Source organism: Polistes dominula, unplaced genomic scaffold (assembly GCF_049000335.1).
Source record: "Polistes dominula isolate Pdom_NZ unplaced genomic scaffold, Pdom_raw_medaka contig_28, whole genome shotgun sequence".
Lineage (NCBI taxonomy): Eukaryota > Metazoa > Arthropoda > Insecta > Hymenoptera > Vespidae > Polistes > Polistes dominula.
The window spans coordinates 424,242-439,316 of record NW_028300879.1 but is presented as its reverse complement, the minus strand read 5'-3'; the positions used below and the strand labels follow the sequence as shown (position 1 = coordinate 439,316).

The window sequence follows — 15,075 nt, the reverse complement described above, 5'->3', positions numbered from 1 at the left end:
ATTTATGATAACAACATTTCCTGTTGTACCATTCCAAGGCAACGATGCCATCTTATAGTGACAGTTGTTACTATAGACACATCTGTAGATAAAATAATAATGTATCAATATCGGATAAAAAGAAATATACTAGGATCTCTAGCACTTGAATACGCTATCTGGTGGCTAAATTCAAAATTAGAGTAGATAGGTCGAATTGCAGAATGTACTTCTGTATTCTTTATAAATCTATAAAGCGAATGTTAAATAAAACATAAATATTCGAGGCTTAAGCATTGTAAATAATATATAAAAAATAAAAAGAAAACAATATTTTATTTTGCTAACGAAGTAGAACAAAAGTTTACGTATTTTTACATCGAAGTTCATGATTTATTAGCAAGTATATTCTTAGCATAATTTTAAAGCTCATAATTGTCGTTGTTATATTTACAAAGGTGATGGAGCGTTTATTGGTCTTTTATTGATAACAATTATTATTATCTTATTCTATAGATACAATTAACTTTACAAATCAGCTTATAATAAAAGAACATATCACTTTAATATTCTGTTATAAAATAGAAAAAGAAAATAAGTATTAAAATCACTATGATGTCTAAAACTACAAGATTTATGCCTCTATTGCAACCAAATTCTAATACACATTTATGCATAAGGGGTTACTTAAAATAGACGTAAAGGTGCTTTTTACATCATTTAGATCATACTTGATATGGCTAAATGGTTTATATTCTTTTTCTTCTTCTTCTTCTTCGTCTCCTTATAAGAAGATATACGAAATTTGAAATAAATACCGTATAATTACGTATGTTTTAAGATACCGTTCAATTAGATGGCACAATGGCATTTCTTTCATATTTTACATGTAAATAATTTAAACAAAAAAGCGTTGCTTGGTCTCTCCCGTATTTGGATCTACTATAACTTTCTCCTTACAATTATTAATATGAGACGCATTGACGTTAAACGAGCCAGAATTTCCGTCTGTTAGAGGAAAGAATCTTCCATCAGGACACTCTTTAAAAAGTAATTCCACATTATTCTTTTTCTGATCTTCTTTCCCGTTAACAGCAACCTTTCTCATCGTTAAAGTGAGCAACTCTATGATGAGATAAGATTCAGGCTTGTATAGTCGGGTAAAATGTAATCTGATATGTTCGCCCACGTTTTCATCCCTTCGAGGAATATAATCGCAATGTGGACAGGATGGTGTCATCCGTTCAATCCCGTGACGTCTTTTGTGAGCATCCATGACTTCCTTATCGGTTGTCGAAAACGGACAATTCTGGCAACGAATTATTTCGGTATCAATTTCATTCGATGACGATAACATTCCTTTCTTCTGCATCAATATCAATGCCTGTTTGTCTTGATTGGAAACATGCATGGAATTCAATGGAGTCGAAATAGAAGTTATACCACCGCTACCGGCTATTGTATTTATGGTTGACATAGAAATTGTCGTAACGGATGCCGCTGTTGTACCAGATCCAATTGTTTTACCAGAACGAAAGTTCGACACGGAAAGATCAGTGATACCATCGCTGTCAACCGATATAGTGTCATCCTCTAATCGTCGTCTAGATGCTTGTGCCTCAGCATTAGCCTGATGTTTCTTTAGATGTTGAATATAATTTGCATAATATTTGACGGAGTAATCACAAGTATCACACCGATATCGTTGCTTAGCGCCATGCAATGTCAAGTGTACTCTATACTGTTCACGTTTTTCAAACGCTGACGGACACTTATGACATTTGTAACGTTTTTCCTTTAATCTACCGTTACGTAAATAACCTGGATAAACGAAATTAGGATTACCACGCATAAATACACCGAATTGAGGATCAGGTGGAGATGTCGAGGTGGAAGAGTTAGATGAGGCCATGCCATTGGTTTCGTTATGCCTTCGATGTACCACTTGATGTTTTGTTAAATTTTGCAATGTTTTCGACGAGTAATCGCATTCAGAACATTTGTAACGATTGTTAGATCCATGCAAAGTCATGTGATATTCTAAAGCATCTAATTTGAAATATCGTGCTGGACACTTAGCACAGGTGAACACTTGATTGCTGGATCGTTGACCAGACGTCCCCGTAAAAGAAGAAGAATTCGTTGAATAGGATGAATCATCAGATACTTTAATTACGATCCATGCGACGTTATTAGACGTGTCGTTGAATTCTTGATCGCTGGCTTCGACACATGCAGTTGGAGGAGGTGGAAATCTTTGAGAATAGCCGTGCAAAGTCAACAAATATTTAGTACGTTCTTGATATTCTGTAGAGTGTGCTTTCTGATGAGCAACAAGGTGAGCTGGCTGGCGTGCTGCATACGAACACCACTGGCACATGTAAGCTAACTCGGTCATATGATAACGCAGATGTATTCTCAATTCTTTTTCACAGAGAAATCGTGCTGGACATTTACCACAACAATATACTAATCTCAGATCACGCAGATCCGGTTCAGCTCCCAAGGCTGGCATATGTGTAAGATTTAGTAATGCCAACAAATCATTAAGCTGTTGTGAATCCGATCGCGCTTGATCGACAAGGCAGTGAACAATACCTAAAGAACCCGAATGCATATCCACATGGGCGTTCATTACTTCTCTATGCGCACTAGTGTAACTGCAATTATCACAGGTAAAGAAGGGATCTTGACTTGGATAATCAACGTGCATCATCTCATGATCGCAAACTTCCGCACGACGGGAAGTCACATATGGACAGTATCGACATTTTAACATTTTAACTAAGGTACCGTCTGGTCTTGTTACCCACACTAATGGTGCTTCGGGAAGGTGACGGGTGTCCAAAAGAACAGGATTTTTTCTATTCGAACTTGTCGATGGTACGCTCGATAAAGATGTTCCATTGTTTTTTGACGTAGTAGGAATATTTTGTTCTATGGTAGTTTCTTTCTTTATATTGTTATCACCTACGATATTAAAATGTTTTTATGAAATTTCATTTGTTACTAATTCGAAGTGCAATTAAATGATAAGACAACGTACCATCTTCAGAATTTATATTCTGTAACTTGGATTTTAAAACAGGCATGCGAAAATCCATATTCTGTTGATGTACAACTGCTAATTCCTCCCCATGAAGTCTTGCATGATCCAATAACTCACTAATTACATACAAATATTATAATTTAAGTAGACAAGTTCAAGCTCAAATTCAAAATAAAGGATCCAACCAAATAATATATTCATTTAGACACAGGGTGTCATCTTTAGCTGAACCCTGTATAAGTCATTAAATTTATAATAGATTAAATTACTTACGCTTTTGTATTAACGTAATATGGGCAAAGATAACATTTAAATATTGCAGTATTATTTGGACGATGATGCACTCTATGCATTGATAAAGATACTGTATCTGCCGCAGAAAATGGACAATCTCCACAGCCGTAGATGTTCTATTGATAAACGACATATTTTAAATAAATAAACATTCTTATATGTAATTTAATACTATTTTTAATTATATAAAAAGATACTCTGAATTATGCTTACTCTTTCTTCATTGGCATTTTGATCAATGGCTTCATAATGAGATTTTACGTGCAACAGAACTGTATCCTTATTAGAATCTTTGTAATTACATTTCTTACATTTCCACATAGTACGCTTACTATCGTCCATAGTTATTGTTGTAGTATTTGTTGGTGAGGTCGTAGAAGTCGAGATAGATATACTTGAATTGTGTACATTAGTGGTATTATTTTTAAGCAAAGATTGTCCACGATTTTTAACGGCAACTTTTAACGGAGGCGGATGTCTTAAAGATATGATGTTTTCATTGCAATTGTCATCATTTGTTATTAACTTAGAATCAATGGAAGAAGGAATTTCAGCGGTCTGCGAGTAATCTTTATTACTTAAAATTAACACCTTGGTTGGAGGTTCACTTAAGTTTACTTCTTCTATACTTCTTTCCTCCATATTTTGATCATCCCATACTTGTTGCTCAACCTGAATTAACAAATTCGATAATTTATCAATTAATTTCACTCAAGCTGAATACGTTTAACAATATAATTAGCATATAAATATAAAATCTGCAATACTGATTATATTTACATTGTTTTTTGACATAGCAAATTCATAAATTCTTGTATATCTGCATTTATACGTATATTTGTGAATTATTTTTGCCACTTATTTTAACATAAATAAAGGCAAAATTCATAAGTCTGTATATGAAACAATAACTTTTACCTGTGCAAGGTATTTGTTATATTTCGAATAATTTCGTCGACCTGTTTCATCAGTCATAAGTACTCTAGCAGTCAAATGCACCGGATCTTTAGCTGCTTTAAGCTTAATATGCTTTGTAATATCCCATCTCCAATTAGAACGATATGCGCAGAGAGAACACTCGAACGGTTTCCTATTTAAATGACCAACTATGTGCACATGAAAACGACTTGCAGTTGATGCCCAAAATGGGCAATGAGGACACTTGAATACTCGTCGTCCATTTGGATGCGCAGAAGTTCCCTCGACCTAACAGAAGATATTGTACTTCTTGACTATAGCAAAGAATATTATTGTTCATTATTTTGTTTATTATACACAGATGAAAAGAAGCAGAAAAGAAGTTTCTATTTTTTCTTTTATTTTTATTTTGATTATTATTATTATTATTATTAAGAGCAAACACATAGCACATGTGAACATTGATATTTTATGAAGATGAAAATGTATTTGAATCTAATAACGTACTCAACTTCCATTAATTTATATTAAATTTAATTTGTTTTTGTAACGAAAATAAAAAAGAATGTAAAAATCCAATAATATTCCAAAATAAGACACATAATGTAATAAATTTGTCAAATTGGCATACCCTCTCCAGTGTACCTCTGTCTTTGGCAAATTGACTTTTCTACAACTAGATGCAGGGATTTAAAGCATATTAGCTTTTAATCAGCAGCAGCATGTTTTATAAAACACATATACATATATATATATATTTATATATTTATATGTATATATAGATATATACATACATATTTATACATAAGTATATTATTAAAAATATAAGCTTATAATATGATTCTACTGACATTAAAGCTTTTATACTTGACCTTATAAAAAATATCTTACAAAAGATAATGTAAATGATGTAAGCAGATCTTATGAGTTTCGTGTAAAAGTTTATTTTGTGAAAACTACATCTACGCCATACCGAAGATCCAGAAGAATTGTGCCCTCCAAGACTGGTGTCCCATTCCAAATGAGAAGGAAACGTATATTCACTACTGTATGCAGTCATGCGAAGTTCCGAGCGCTCAGTAACCTTCTCAAAACTACTATCAACCGGTGACTCGCTGCTCGTTTGCTGACAATACTGCATGTGTATTTCGAGATCAGTTGTACTCTTGCAACGTCTCCTGCACTTAGGACAACGTGACATGCCCACAGATACACTGAGAGCAGTGTGGTGTGTTTGTTTGTGAGAAGCCAGTTCTTCCATGCTACTAGCTTTAAATGTACACCAACATTTCAGATCGATCATGTTACTTACAGCTACCTCTGGCATCCCTTTGTTCATGGCCACTGATGATGATAATTTCTCTTTAAGTTTATCAAAAAAGGAGGCATTTTTTCTTTCAAATGCATTTACTATGCTATTAACATTCTTCTTAGAGTTTATCTATATATAACAAATAACAAAACGTTATAGTAAGATAATTTACATCCGCGTGTATGCAAGTAATTATTTAACACATTGCTGATCGGTCACGAGTTAACTCGTGATGTATTTTTTTCACATCACACTATTTAAAAGGAAAACGCAACGAAAATAAATATTTACAATAGTAGAAGCTGTTTTGTACTATTGTGTTATACTGTTTATCATATGAAAAAGAAATATTCAAAGTCTAATAATAAATGAAATTTATCAAGAATTACTTATATTGTTTTACTTTTCAATTCAATTACGAAGTAATAGCCGGTGACATGAGATAAATTCTTTAAAAAATTGCCGATCAACAATGTGTTAACAAGTAATTTAAATTACCAACCTCTTTATTCCCATACAATTTAGCCATTTCGGTATCTCTTGCAATTTGGGCAAGTTCAGGTCTCACTCTAACGCGTGGAACTTTTAACAATGTTGTTGATGTATTACTATTTAATACAGTATTAGATTTATTGTTAAGTGGATTTAATGGAATTAACATTGGCAGTGGTTTTCTTGATTTGTTCAAGGCAATTGGCGCATGACATTCTGCCAAGTGACGTTGCATTTCAGAATCCCAAGATGTTACAAACTGACAAGCTTTCTCTTCACATTTTAAAGGTATGCAATCCGCACCTGCAAGTACACTTTTCTTATCGTCAATTGATTGATCGGTATTGAAAGATTCCCCAAGATTAATAGCTGTAGTATTTCCAGTCGCACTGATAGGTTCCCGAAAATCACTTGCACCAACCTAAGGAAAGTATTCATACTTATAAATATTTATAGTCTATTTATAAAGATATAAAGAAATTAGAATAATTAGAACAATTTTTACCTGATTGTAACGTTTTGGACTATTGCGTGGTTTACGTTCAAATGGCATATTGCTTCTGCGACTGGATTGACCTACTGGAGGCTCATGATGGTTGGTCTCATGCACCGTTAAACTTTGTCGAATATCAGCGGTAAAATTACATGCTCTACATTGAAAAGTTCCTCCGCCACCATGATTACGTGTATGTCGATCCAAGTTCCACTAAAACGTACACATTTATTTGATGATTATTCTTAATGCTTATTGTAGTACATATTATAAAAAACAAACCTTATATGGTGTTCTAAAATCACAGGCATCGCACTTGATCATTGGCATGGAGTGATATTTGACATGCTTTGTATAACGTGCTCGCACATGCGTAACATAAGAGCACTTAGCACAACGAAAGAATTTTCGTTTTAAATGATGTACTCGTTGATGAGTTTCCAGATCACGTGAAGATAGTGCATCATAAGGGCACATAGGACATTGATTTTCACTTGTATCATGAACGCTTTTGTTCTTTAGAGTTTCATAAAACAAGGATATTAATAATATTAAATACATAAAACTTCATGTCAATAAGCAAGTATGGGCGTGTCAATGCAAAGATTTTGTTGTTTGTTTCAATAATTACGATAAAATCATTCAAAATTTACTATAATATAATAAAATAATGAAGACTCAACGAAGAATCTAAACACTTGAAAGCAAAGCATTTAAGATTCATATATTCTACAAATATTCATTAATTGCCATTTATTTGTGCTTACCATTTGTTGATGTTCCTTTTTCACTTGTTCCAAATAAACATTAACGTCTGATTGATCCTTCAAGGATTCTTCTTCATTGATGTCATTCATGTTAAACAATTCCAAGGTAGAAAAATCTTTGCCATTAACATTTTGATTTTCCATCTGGTGATCATCGTTATTATAAGATTCTCCGATTTCCTTATCTTCCTTGAGTTGATTATTAACAGGATCATTTTTCGTTTCACTTTCCGCTTCATTATCTTCCAAATCGGTAATCATCTTTTGCGTTACATCCGTTTTAACTTGCTGCTGCTGCTGCTGCTGTTGCTGCTGCTGCTGCTGCTGTGGTCGAGGTCGAAGTGCCCGCAAACGAGGCGGTCTTCCTGACATCTTCAAGGAATTTCTTTTGCTCCCATATACACGTCGACGTTTCCTTTTATCTATCGAAACAAACATTCATTTATTCGATTCACTTCGCCAAGGTTTATTAAAAATGACTAATAAACAAGGATTATCACGGAGTTATAATTCACCTTAGATCCACATCTCTAACAAGTATTAAACGAGAAGAGATACCAAAATATTCAATTAAGTATCGGTCTATTCATTGAAATTATTTGACTATTCATAAAATCACAAACTTGTACTTAACGATAAATATTTAAATAATATCTTTAAAATCATAAAATATATTTTCGATAAAATAATATTTATTACCAAATCATTGATTCTCACGTTTTTATTGATGATGTATCGTAGGTGTCAATTCCGGAAGTACCGGTAAAATATATCGAACCCAATGAGCCGCCATTTTTTTTTCTTGGCTCGTCAACAATCTGGCTCAATATTAAGATACGACTAACTACGATTGTAATGTTAAATTATGACCAATTATTTATTCCAATATCACTTTTAATTGATTATGTTTAAACTCGAAGATTAATGAAGAATTTTTTGATAATATTATGTATTTTTTAAAATAAGGAAATATTTACGAATACGAAGAGACGACTTACACGCAGGATATACATCATTAGCGTTAGTCCCACGTACGCCATTTTATATATTATTCGTATATACAACTGCGTCTGTATTATCTTGTCACGGTTAGAAATCTTCTTCTTTTTCTTTCTACTATTACTTATTATCGTTTTATTTATTCCCCTAGGTCAATTGTATCATGAATCATAACGGAATTTACTCTGTCAGACGTATCGCAAATTCAATTTATACGTAAGGAATCATCGACATAAAAAAGAACATTTTATTCTCTTTTCATAGACGCGAGTAAATCTATTAAGACTCCTATTGAAAGGTAATTCTAATAACATACATATGTTTTTGTATACCTCAACAATATTGTACCGATATTGTTTTATTATTCGTCGATAAATTCATTGTATATAATATTCGTTTAGCAAAAAAATAAATAGGTGTTGTATACAAAGTCATGACTAAAAACTTTTGTAAATAAATAAATAAGTAAATACAAAATAGTTATTGAATATAATATTGTTTTACTTGATCAAAAATATAAGATAAAAATCAATTATTTAATATCAATGTTAATTAATTTCTGTCGTTGACGAACTCGTCTCTTGTTAGAAAAGTATAAATATTTGGTATTGTCATTAAGATGGCCATCAAACTTTAAACGCATAGATATATATAAAAATATTTCTGATGGCATCAAAACGCTCGATAGAGTAAACGTTTACTTTTTCTCTAGATCCACCGTAGTCTAAAACTTTATATAAAACAAAAGAACCTAAATGCGAATTTATCGATTAAACGATCTAACTATAATAGAGTCGATTGTATATAATAAAAATAAAAAATACGTTTATCGACGCGTCGACTTTTCCTCGATACGCACTAGCGATTAATGCATAAATATGTTAAATAAAAAAAAAGATACGAGCCTTTAAATAAAATGGCGAATAGAACTTCCGTCAATATACGCGAGGTAGTAACACATCCATTGACTTCCGGTGACAGAGATGATCTTCGATGAATCAAACGGAAGGAAGGAAGAAAAGAAGGAAGGTAGGAAGGTAGGAAGGAAGGAAGGAAGGAAGGAAGGAGTCCATGTTAGGTAGAGGATAGTTTTAAAAGGACAAATATCGAAGGTGTAACAAATATGAAGGATGGATAAACGAACAGATGTAATTAAACAATAAAATGATTTAATAAAATAGGGATCTGGCATTGGAGATATTAGTGTTATTTGCTAGTTGAAAGACAAACCTTTCGGCGCCTCCGTCGTTGTTTCGAGTAAGTTTCCTTCCAATCAAGTGACAGTTCCAGCTACAACGATATGGTGATCGACGGCTACGAGTACGACATACGATTATATCGGCCAAATGAAAATAGCTTGTTTGGTTCGGCCGGTTGACCGATCTGAACCGATGTTGACCGATGTTGAGAGACTAGATGAGACCTCTGCTGAATTAACAACAGCCTCTTCGAAATCGTGTCTTCGCAAAATTACGTATACCAGCGTGCATATACGACGGCGAAAGACTCGATACTCTGCTCGCTCGAGCTGACGTATCGTGCCTTCGTAGGATCCCTTCTCTCTCTCTATCTTTTCCGCCCTCCTCTTCTCTCACTCTCTCTCTTTTTCTCTCTCCCTCTATCTCTCTTACACTCTCTCACACTCCTCCCTCTCTTTTCCACCCCTACTCTTATACCTCGCTCTCTCTTTCTGTCCCCCTTAACCTCTTCTTCGCAAGATTTCGATGGTACCGACAATATATATATATATATATATATTTAGTCCAATTATATACACACACTCTCTCAAACTACTCCTAATAACTATTACTTCTTTTTTATTAACATTTTATTCTTTGTTTTTATTTTCGTTTACTTTTAAAATTTATTAAACAGTATGTTTATATAGATATCTTTAATACTAATTTAATAAAAAGCTAAATTAATAGGTTAAGTTACTCCATACTGTGGAGAGGTGTACTATTTAACATTATAAGGCAATTTAATATAGGTTTACATGCATATTATTTTTGTATGTTTATCTTTTTTTAAGATATAATAACGAATATTATTTTTGTGTATAATAAATCTACATTAAATTCAATGAATACTTGAGTGATTAAAGAAATAATAACAAGTGTTTAAAATGTTCTTCTAAAAACAAGAACTTTTCTTGCAGAACGAATCGACTCGCTCGTAGATGCTGATGGCACAATATTGTAAGCGTGGCAAACCAGGCGCCATCTGCAATTCTTCTTTCTGGTTTCTATAACCGGGACCGTGTTCCTTTTGCTTCTGCTGAGCGTTCGATGGCTCCTGTTTACATCGCCATTATAGACTGCCACCTATATACCTGATAAATTATTATCCTCAACTTTATAAGAATTATGTTTTACAAAAATTAATATATATATATATTATTATTTTATACTACTTAGAAATCGTCCCTTTTATTCATTATCTTGCAATTAAGCTCGTTGCGTCCAAAGAAGTGGAAAGGAAGTTTCATAAACACGAAATGGTGGTAGAGAAAGAAATAGAGAGAGAGAGAGAGAGAGAGAGAGAGAAAAGGGTTAAAAAGAAAGGTGTGACGATTTGCTTATTTTGATTTTTTTATTATTTCATTTTTCGCTTAAAAATCTTTTACGTTATATATAAATATATTGTTCTTTCCTTACATCGCATTGAATATCAACCTTGTGAATTTATCACAAATTAAATAAAACAATTAACTAGATTATTTGGAATAATATACTATCGAATATTTTAATAATAACTACTTTATTCCACTGTTCTTGAAATAATAGGTAATCATAAAAATATTATTTGAATCTATCATTATAATTAGTTTTTTCTTAATTATTGGAAGAAACAGAATATTTGCTTTATAATTTCGTAAAAAGACACATTATAAGTATTTCATTATTTATTCACATTATTTAATTATTTGCACATATGTCAGCAGTTATGTCCGTTAAATATGTAAATAAATAAATACATCTGTAAGAGATTAGAAAAAAATAATTTATCGAAAAATCATCATGACGCAGTTATTTCTCGTTACAGGTGTTTATCATACAACAAATAATAAATAAAATTTGTTTACAATTTAAATTAATTAACAATTAGTATTATTAATTTTGCAAAATGATTATATTTTTTTAATTATAATTAATTCAATATTTATAAATTTAATATTATTTCATATAAAAATAAAAGTGGTTTAAGTATTTAAATATATTTTAAGAATTTATCAATCATGTAATTTTCTACATTATCGACTACAAATATTATTAGCAAAATTAACAGTAAAAATTAAATTAAAAGTATATTATCAAAGAATAGAGAGAAGTACATGGAAGCTCATAAGTCCACTTTTTTCTTAACAAGATTCATCTTAATTAGTACCTTGACTACCAATGGACGATAGTAGGTACTTATGCGATGAATATGAAATAAAGGACACAGTATTTTTTAATAGTGTACCGTTTTTTGATAGTATTGTTCTGTCATCGCATAAGTATCTATTATTGACAACTGGTGGTCAAGGTACTAACTAAGATGAATCTGGTTAGGAAAAAAGTGGACTTGTGAGCTTCTGTGTACTTCTCTACTCTTTGATATTGTGAACGATTTAACTCGATCGATAATTGTATTGATATAATTGATTGTATCAATGAAGTTGTAAATAATTATTAATTACATCAATTAAAATAGATACTTCTATTATTAAAAATGAAATAAATAAAAGTTATATGAATATTTCAAATATTTCAAAAGAAAATGCACAAAAGAAATGAATTTTCTTTTTGAAAAGTTTGTTTAAATACAATTTTGTGCATATTTGCAATTACGTGAATCTACTATATACATGAAATATTTAAAAATAAGACTATTTAACATCGTATCATTCAAAGTAGAAAACAAATAATTAATATATACAACTAAAATCTTATATATTTGAATAAATAATATTATCAATGTTGTTCTATTTATTTTGGTTGATTACGTTATCATGTAGCAGCGTTGCAAAGCCGAATTTTCTTTTAATAATAGTAGATGATTTAAGAACAACTTTGGGATGTTACGGGGATCACAATTCACATACACCAAATATAGATCGCTTAGCAAAACAAGGCATAATTTTCTCTCAGACTTACGCACAGGTGGTCAGGATGAAATATTTTCTCGTCAAAATGAGTATTCTTCAATTTGTGTTATATTAAATGATTGTATTTAATTTTAGCAAGCTTTATGTGCACCCAGTAGAAATTCAATATTGACAAGTAGAAGACCGGATACATTACAGTTGTATGATTTTTATAATTATTGGAGAGATACAGTTGGTAATTTTACAACGTTACCAGAACATTTAAAAAATAATGGATACAATACTATGTCAATAGGGAAAATATTTCATCCAGGTAAAATTATTAAGTTTCTGTTGTTGAAAGCTTATTATACAAATTTCTATGTTTAATCATAATATTTGTAGGTATAAGTTCTAACTATTCTGATGATAGTCCTTATTCTTGGAGCGAAAAACCTTTTCATCCTTATACAAATCGTTATAAGAATGCACCTGTGTGTAAAATTACCAAAAACTCACTTTCTGCAGAAAATCTTGTAAATACCATATATAAATTTGATCTATAAATTAAATGTCATTATTTAACGATTTTTATTTATAATACTTCAATGTGTATTCTTTTTAGGTTTGCCCAGTGGATATAAAATTCATGCCAAATCAAACATTGCCAGACATAGAAATATTGAAAAAAGCTAAGAGATACTTAAACATACATAAAAATGATGCTAAGCCATTTTTTTTAGCTGTTGGCTTTCAAAAACCACATATTCCTTTAAAATATCCTAAAAAATATCTAAGTAAAAAATATATTTGTAAAATGTATTCAAAAGATGATTTTAATATGAAATTTTATATATCAGATTAATAAATAATATTAAATTCATTTATAGAATATCATCCACTAGAAAAGTTTGATGTTCCTAAGCCATATGCTTGGCCAAATAATACTGATAGCGTTTCATATAATCCATGGATAGATCTTCGCAAAAGAAAAGATGTACAAAAGTTACGTCTTAAATTTCCATGGGAAAAAATACCAGGTATAATATAAATTGTTTTCTCTTTCTTAAATATATTAATTAAAATGACAAACATCTATTTTTGATTATACTTAGAAAATTTTGCCAAACTGATAATACAATCATATTATGGAGCTGTATCTTATATCGATGACATTATTGGTAAACTTATTTATCAATTGCATATTTCTAAAATTCTGCAAAAAACTGTGATTATATTAACATCTGATCATGGTAAACAAAATGTTAAACTGTATTATTAAATGCAAATTTAAAATACTCTATAATAAGTTCTTTTAATTATACAGGCTGGTCTTTAGGAGAGCATGCAGAATGGGGCAAATACAGTAACTTTGACGTTTCAGTGCACGTACCTTTAATAATATCGATACCTTATATGACATTTAAGGTATGTAATTTTGATGTGTATTTTGTTTATATATCAACATTTTTTTTACGTTTATCACAATCGATAATATTATCAGCGGCGTTTATCAATTATTATATCGATCTGTCGGTATCATTATACATTTCAATTGTTTATATTGTTATCATCTTATTTTTCTTATTATGTTTATAAATTTGTCATTAGAACATTATATTTATTTAAGAAAACCAAAGAAAATTTGACTGAAAATGACGTTAATACTGCTGGTAAATTTATATTTCCATATGAAGGATATACACAGACAAATTTAAAGAATTCTTTAACTAAAGAAAAAGGAGATACATTTTTACAATATAAAAATATTTACACGAAAACAGGTAATTTAGAGAAATACTTTATTGAAATAATATTAATAAAAAGTATTAGAAATTTTAAACAAATTGTTATTTTTTTGATAGATGCCATTGTAGAACTGGTTGATATATTTCCTACAATTGCTGAATTAGCAAGAATTCCAATACCAATTTGTTCCAATATAGAAAACAGATATAACAATAATAAAAAAGAATCATCGGTGTGCACGGAAGGAGTTAGTCTTTTACCACTTATCAGAGCTGTTTTGGATAACAAAGTAAGGATCGATTGTATTATGAGAGAGTTATTCATAAATGATAGTTTTATTATAATTTTATTTATAATCTTAGATAATATCATGGAAAAAAGCAGCATTCAGTCAATATCCAAGACCAGGGATAGAACCTACATTACATCCCAACAGTGATGAGCCATGTTTGAAAGAAATAACTATAATGGGATACAGTTTGAAATCACGTGAGTACAGATATACTGCTTGGATACCATTTATATTCAAAAACAAAACGGTCGATTGGAATATAATAATTAGCGAAGAATTATATAATCACAATGATGATTCAGCAGAGTATTTCAATTTAGCGACAGCTCCAAACTTTGTAAGAACAAAAATTGAATTAAGAACTTTGCTTAAAAATGGTTGGAGAAAAGCCTTGCCGGATTATTATTACAGACAATAAAAAAACAAATAATTTTTAATATATTCTTCTAAAATATTTGAAGGAAAAGATTCAAAAATAATGACTTTTTTTTCTTACTTTGCATTAAATAGAAATTAGAATAAATATAACACATATACTTGTGTATATTTCATAAAGTAAACATAATCTAATAGAATTATATCTAGTACAATACTTCAATGAAATACGTAAAACGATAATTTTTTAATGTAACGTGTTGTTAGGTTGCTAAAATCAATCAAAT

At 30.8% G+C, this 15,075-nt stretch overlaps 2 protein-coding genes and 1 long non-coding RNA gene across 11 annotated transcripts; 2 read left to right on the top strand and 1 right to left on the bottom strand.

Moving 5' to 3' along the window:
• Positions 1-296: 296 nt before the first annotated feature.
• On the bottom strand, positions 297-9,840 carry LOC107068542 (uncharacterized). Of its 7 annotated transcripts, XM_015325049.2 has the most exons (12): positions 8,303-8,461; positions 8,022-8,148; positions 7,305-7,726; positions 6,820-7,053; positions 6,550-6,750; positions 6,055-6,465; positions 5,214-5,681; positions 4,241-4,528; positions 3,536-3,994; positions 3,302-3,438; positions 3,026-3,144; positions 297-2,949 (listed from the first exon to the last, which is right to left on the bottom strand). In XM_015325049.2, exons 3-12 carry the CDS (start codon positions 7,674-7,676, stop codon positions 878-880), a joined length of 4,761 nt encoding a protein of 1,586 aa, XP_015180535.2. In that variant the 5' UTR covers positions 7,677-7,726; positions 8,022-8,148; positions 8,303-8,461; the 3' UTR covers positions 297-877. The 7 variants fall into 7 exon arrangements, with proteins under 7 accessions (XP_015180535.2, XP_015180533.2, XP_089028522.1 ...); XM_015325047.2 differs by lacking the exons at positions 8,022-8,148; positions 8,303-8,461 and adding an exon at positions 9,534-9,840; XM_089172396.1 differs by lacking the exons at positions 8,022-8,148; positions 8,303-8,461 and adding an exon at positions 9,534-9,836 and having other exon boundaries at positions 5,553-5,681.
• Positions 9,841-10,186: 346 nt separating this feature from the next.
• Positions 10,187-10,710, top strand: LOC149033602 (uncharacterized). Its single transcript, XR_016176574.1, has 2 exons — positions 10,187-10,314; positions 10,462-10,710. It is a non-coding gene; the product is annotated as an uncharacterized LOC149033602 (long non-coding RNA).
• Positions 10,711-11,901: 1,191 nt separating this feature from the next.
• On the top strand, positions 11,902-14,932 carry Ids (iduronate 2-sulfatase). 3 transcript variants are annotated; one of them, XM_089174546.1, is made up of 11 exons: positions 11,902-12,451; positions 12,529-12,706; positions 12,778-12,908; positions 12,998-13,169; positions 13,263-13,412; positions 13,488-13,625; positions 13,700-13,800; positions 14,003-14,156; positions 14,238-14,410; positions 14,484-14,610; positions 14,734-14,932. In XM_089174546.1, the coding sequence occupies exons 1-11, from the start codon at positions 12,263-12,265 to the stop codon at positions 14,829-14,831; spliced, it is 1,611 nt and encodes a 536-aa protein (XP_089030672.1). In that variant the 5' UTR covers positions 11,902-12,262; the 3' UTR covers positions 14,832-14,932. The 3 variants fall into 3 exon arrangements, with proteins under 3 accessions (XP_089030672.1, XP_015180494.2, XP_015180495.2); XM_015325008.2 differs by having other exon boundaries at positions 11,910-12,451; positions 14,484-14,932; XM_015325009.2 differs by having other exon boundaries at positions 11,915-12,448; positions 14,484-14,932.
• The last annotated feature ends 143 nt before the right edge of the window (positions 14,933-15,075 follow it).

What these genes read in the sequence shown, in the direction of transcription:
- LOC107068542 (XM_015325047.2), bottom strand. Translation starts at nt 7,676, where the DNA reads ATGTCAGGAAGACCGCCTCGTTTGCGGGCACTTCGACCTCGACCACAG. An exon ending in AAAAGGAACATCAACAAATG is followed by an intron (nt 7,054 to 7,304) that starts GTAAGCACAAAT and finishes GAAACTCTAAAG; the next exon opens with AACAAAAGCGTTCATGATAC. An exon ending in ATTTTAGAACACCATATAAG is followed by an intron (nt 6,751 to 6,819) that starts GTTTGTTTTTTA and finishes TGTACGTTTTAG; the next exon opens with TGGAACTTGGATCGACATAC.
- Ids (XM_015325008.2), top strand. Translation starts at nt 12,263, where the DNA reads ATGTTGTTCTATTTATTTTGGTTGATTACGTTATCATGTAGCAGCGTT. An exon ending in TATATTAACATCTGATCATG is followed by an intron (nt 13,626 to 13,699) that starts GTAAACAAAATG and finishes TTAATTATACAG; the next exon opens with GCTGGTCTTTAGGAGAGCAT. An exon ending in AAATATTTACACGAAAACAG is followed by an intron (nt 14,157 to 14,237) that starts GTAATTTAGAGA and finishes TTTTTTTGATAG; the next exon opens with ATGCCATTGTAGAACTGGTT.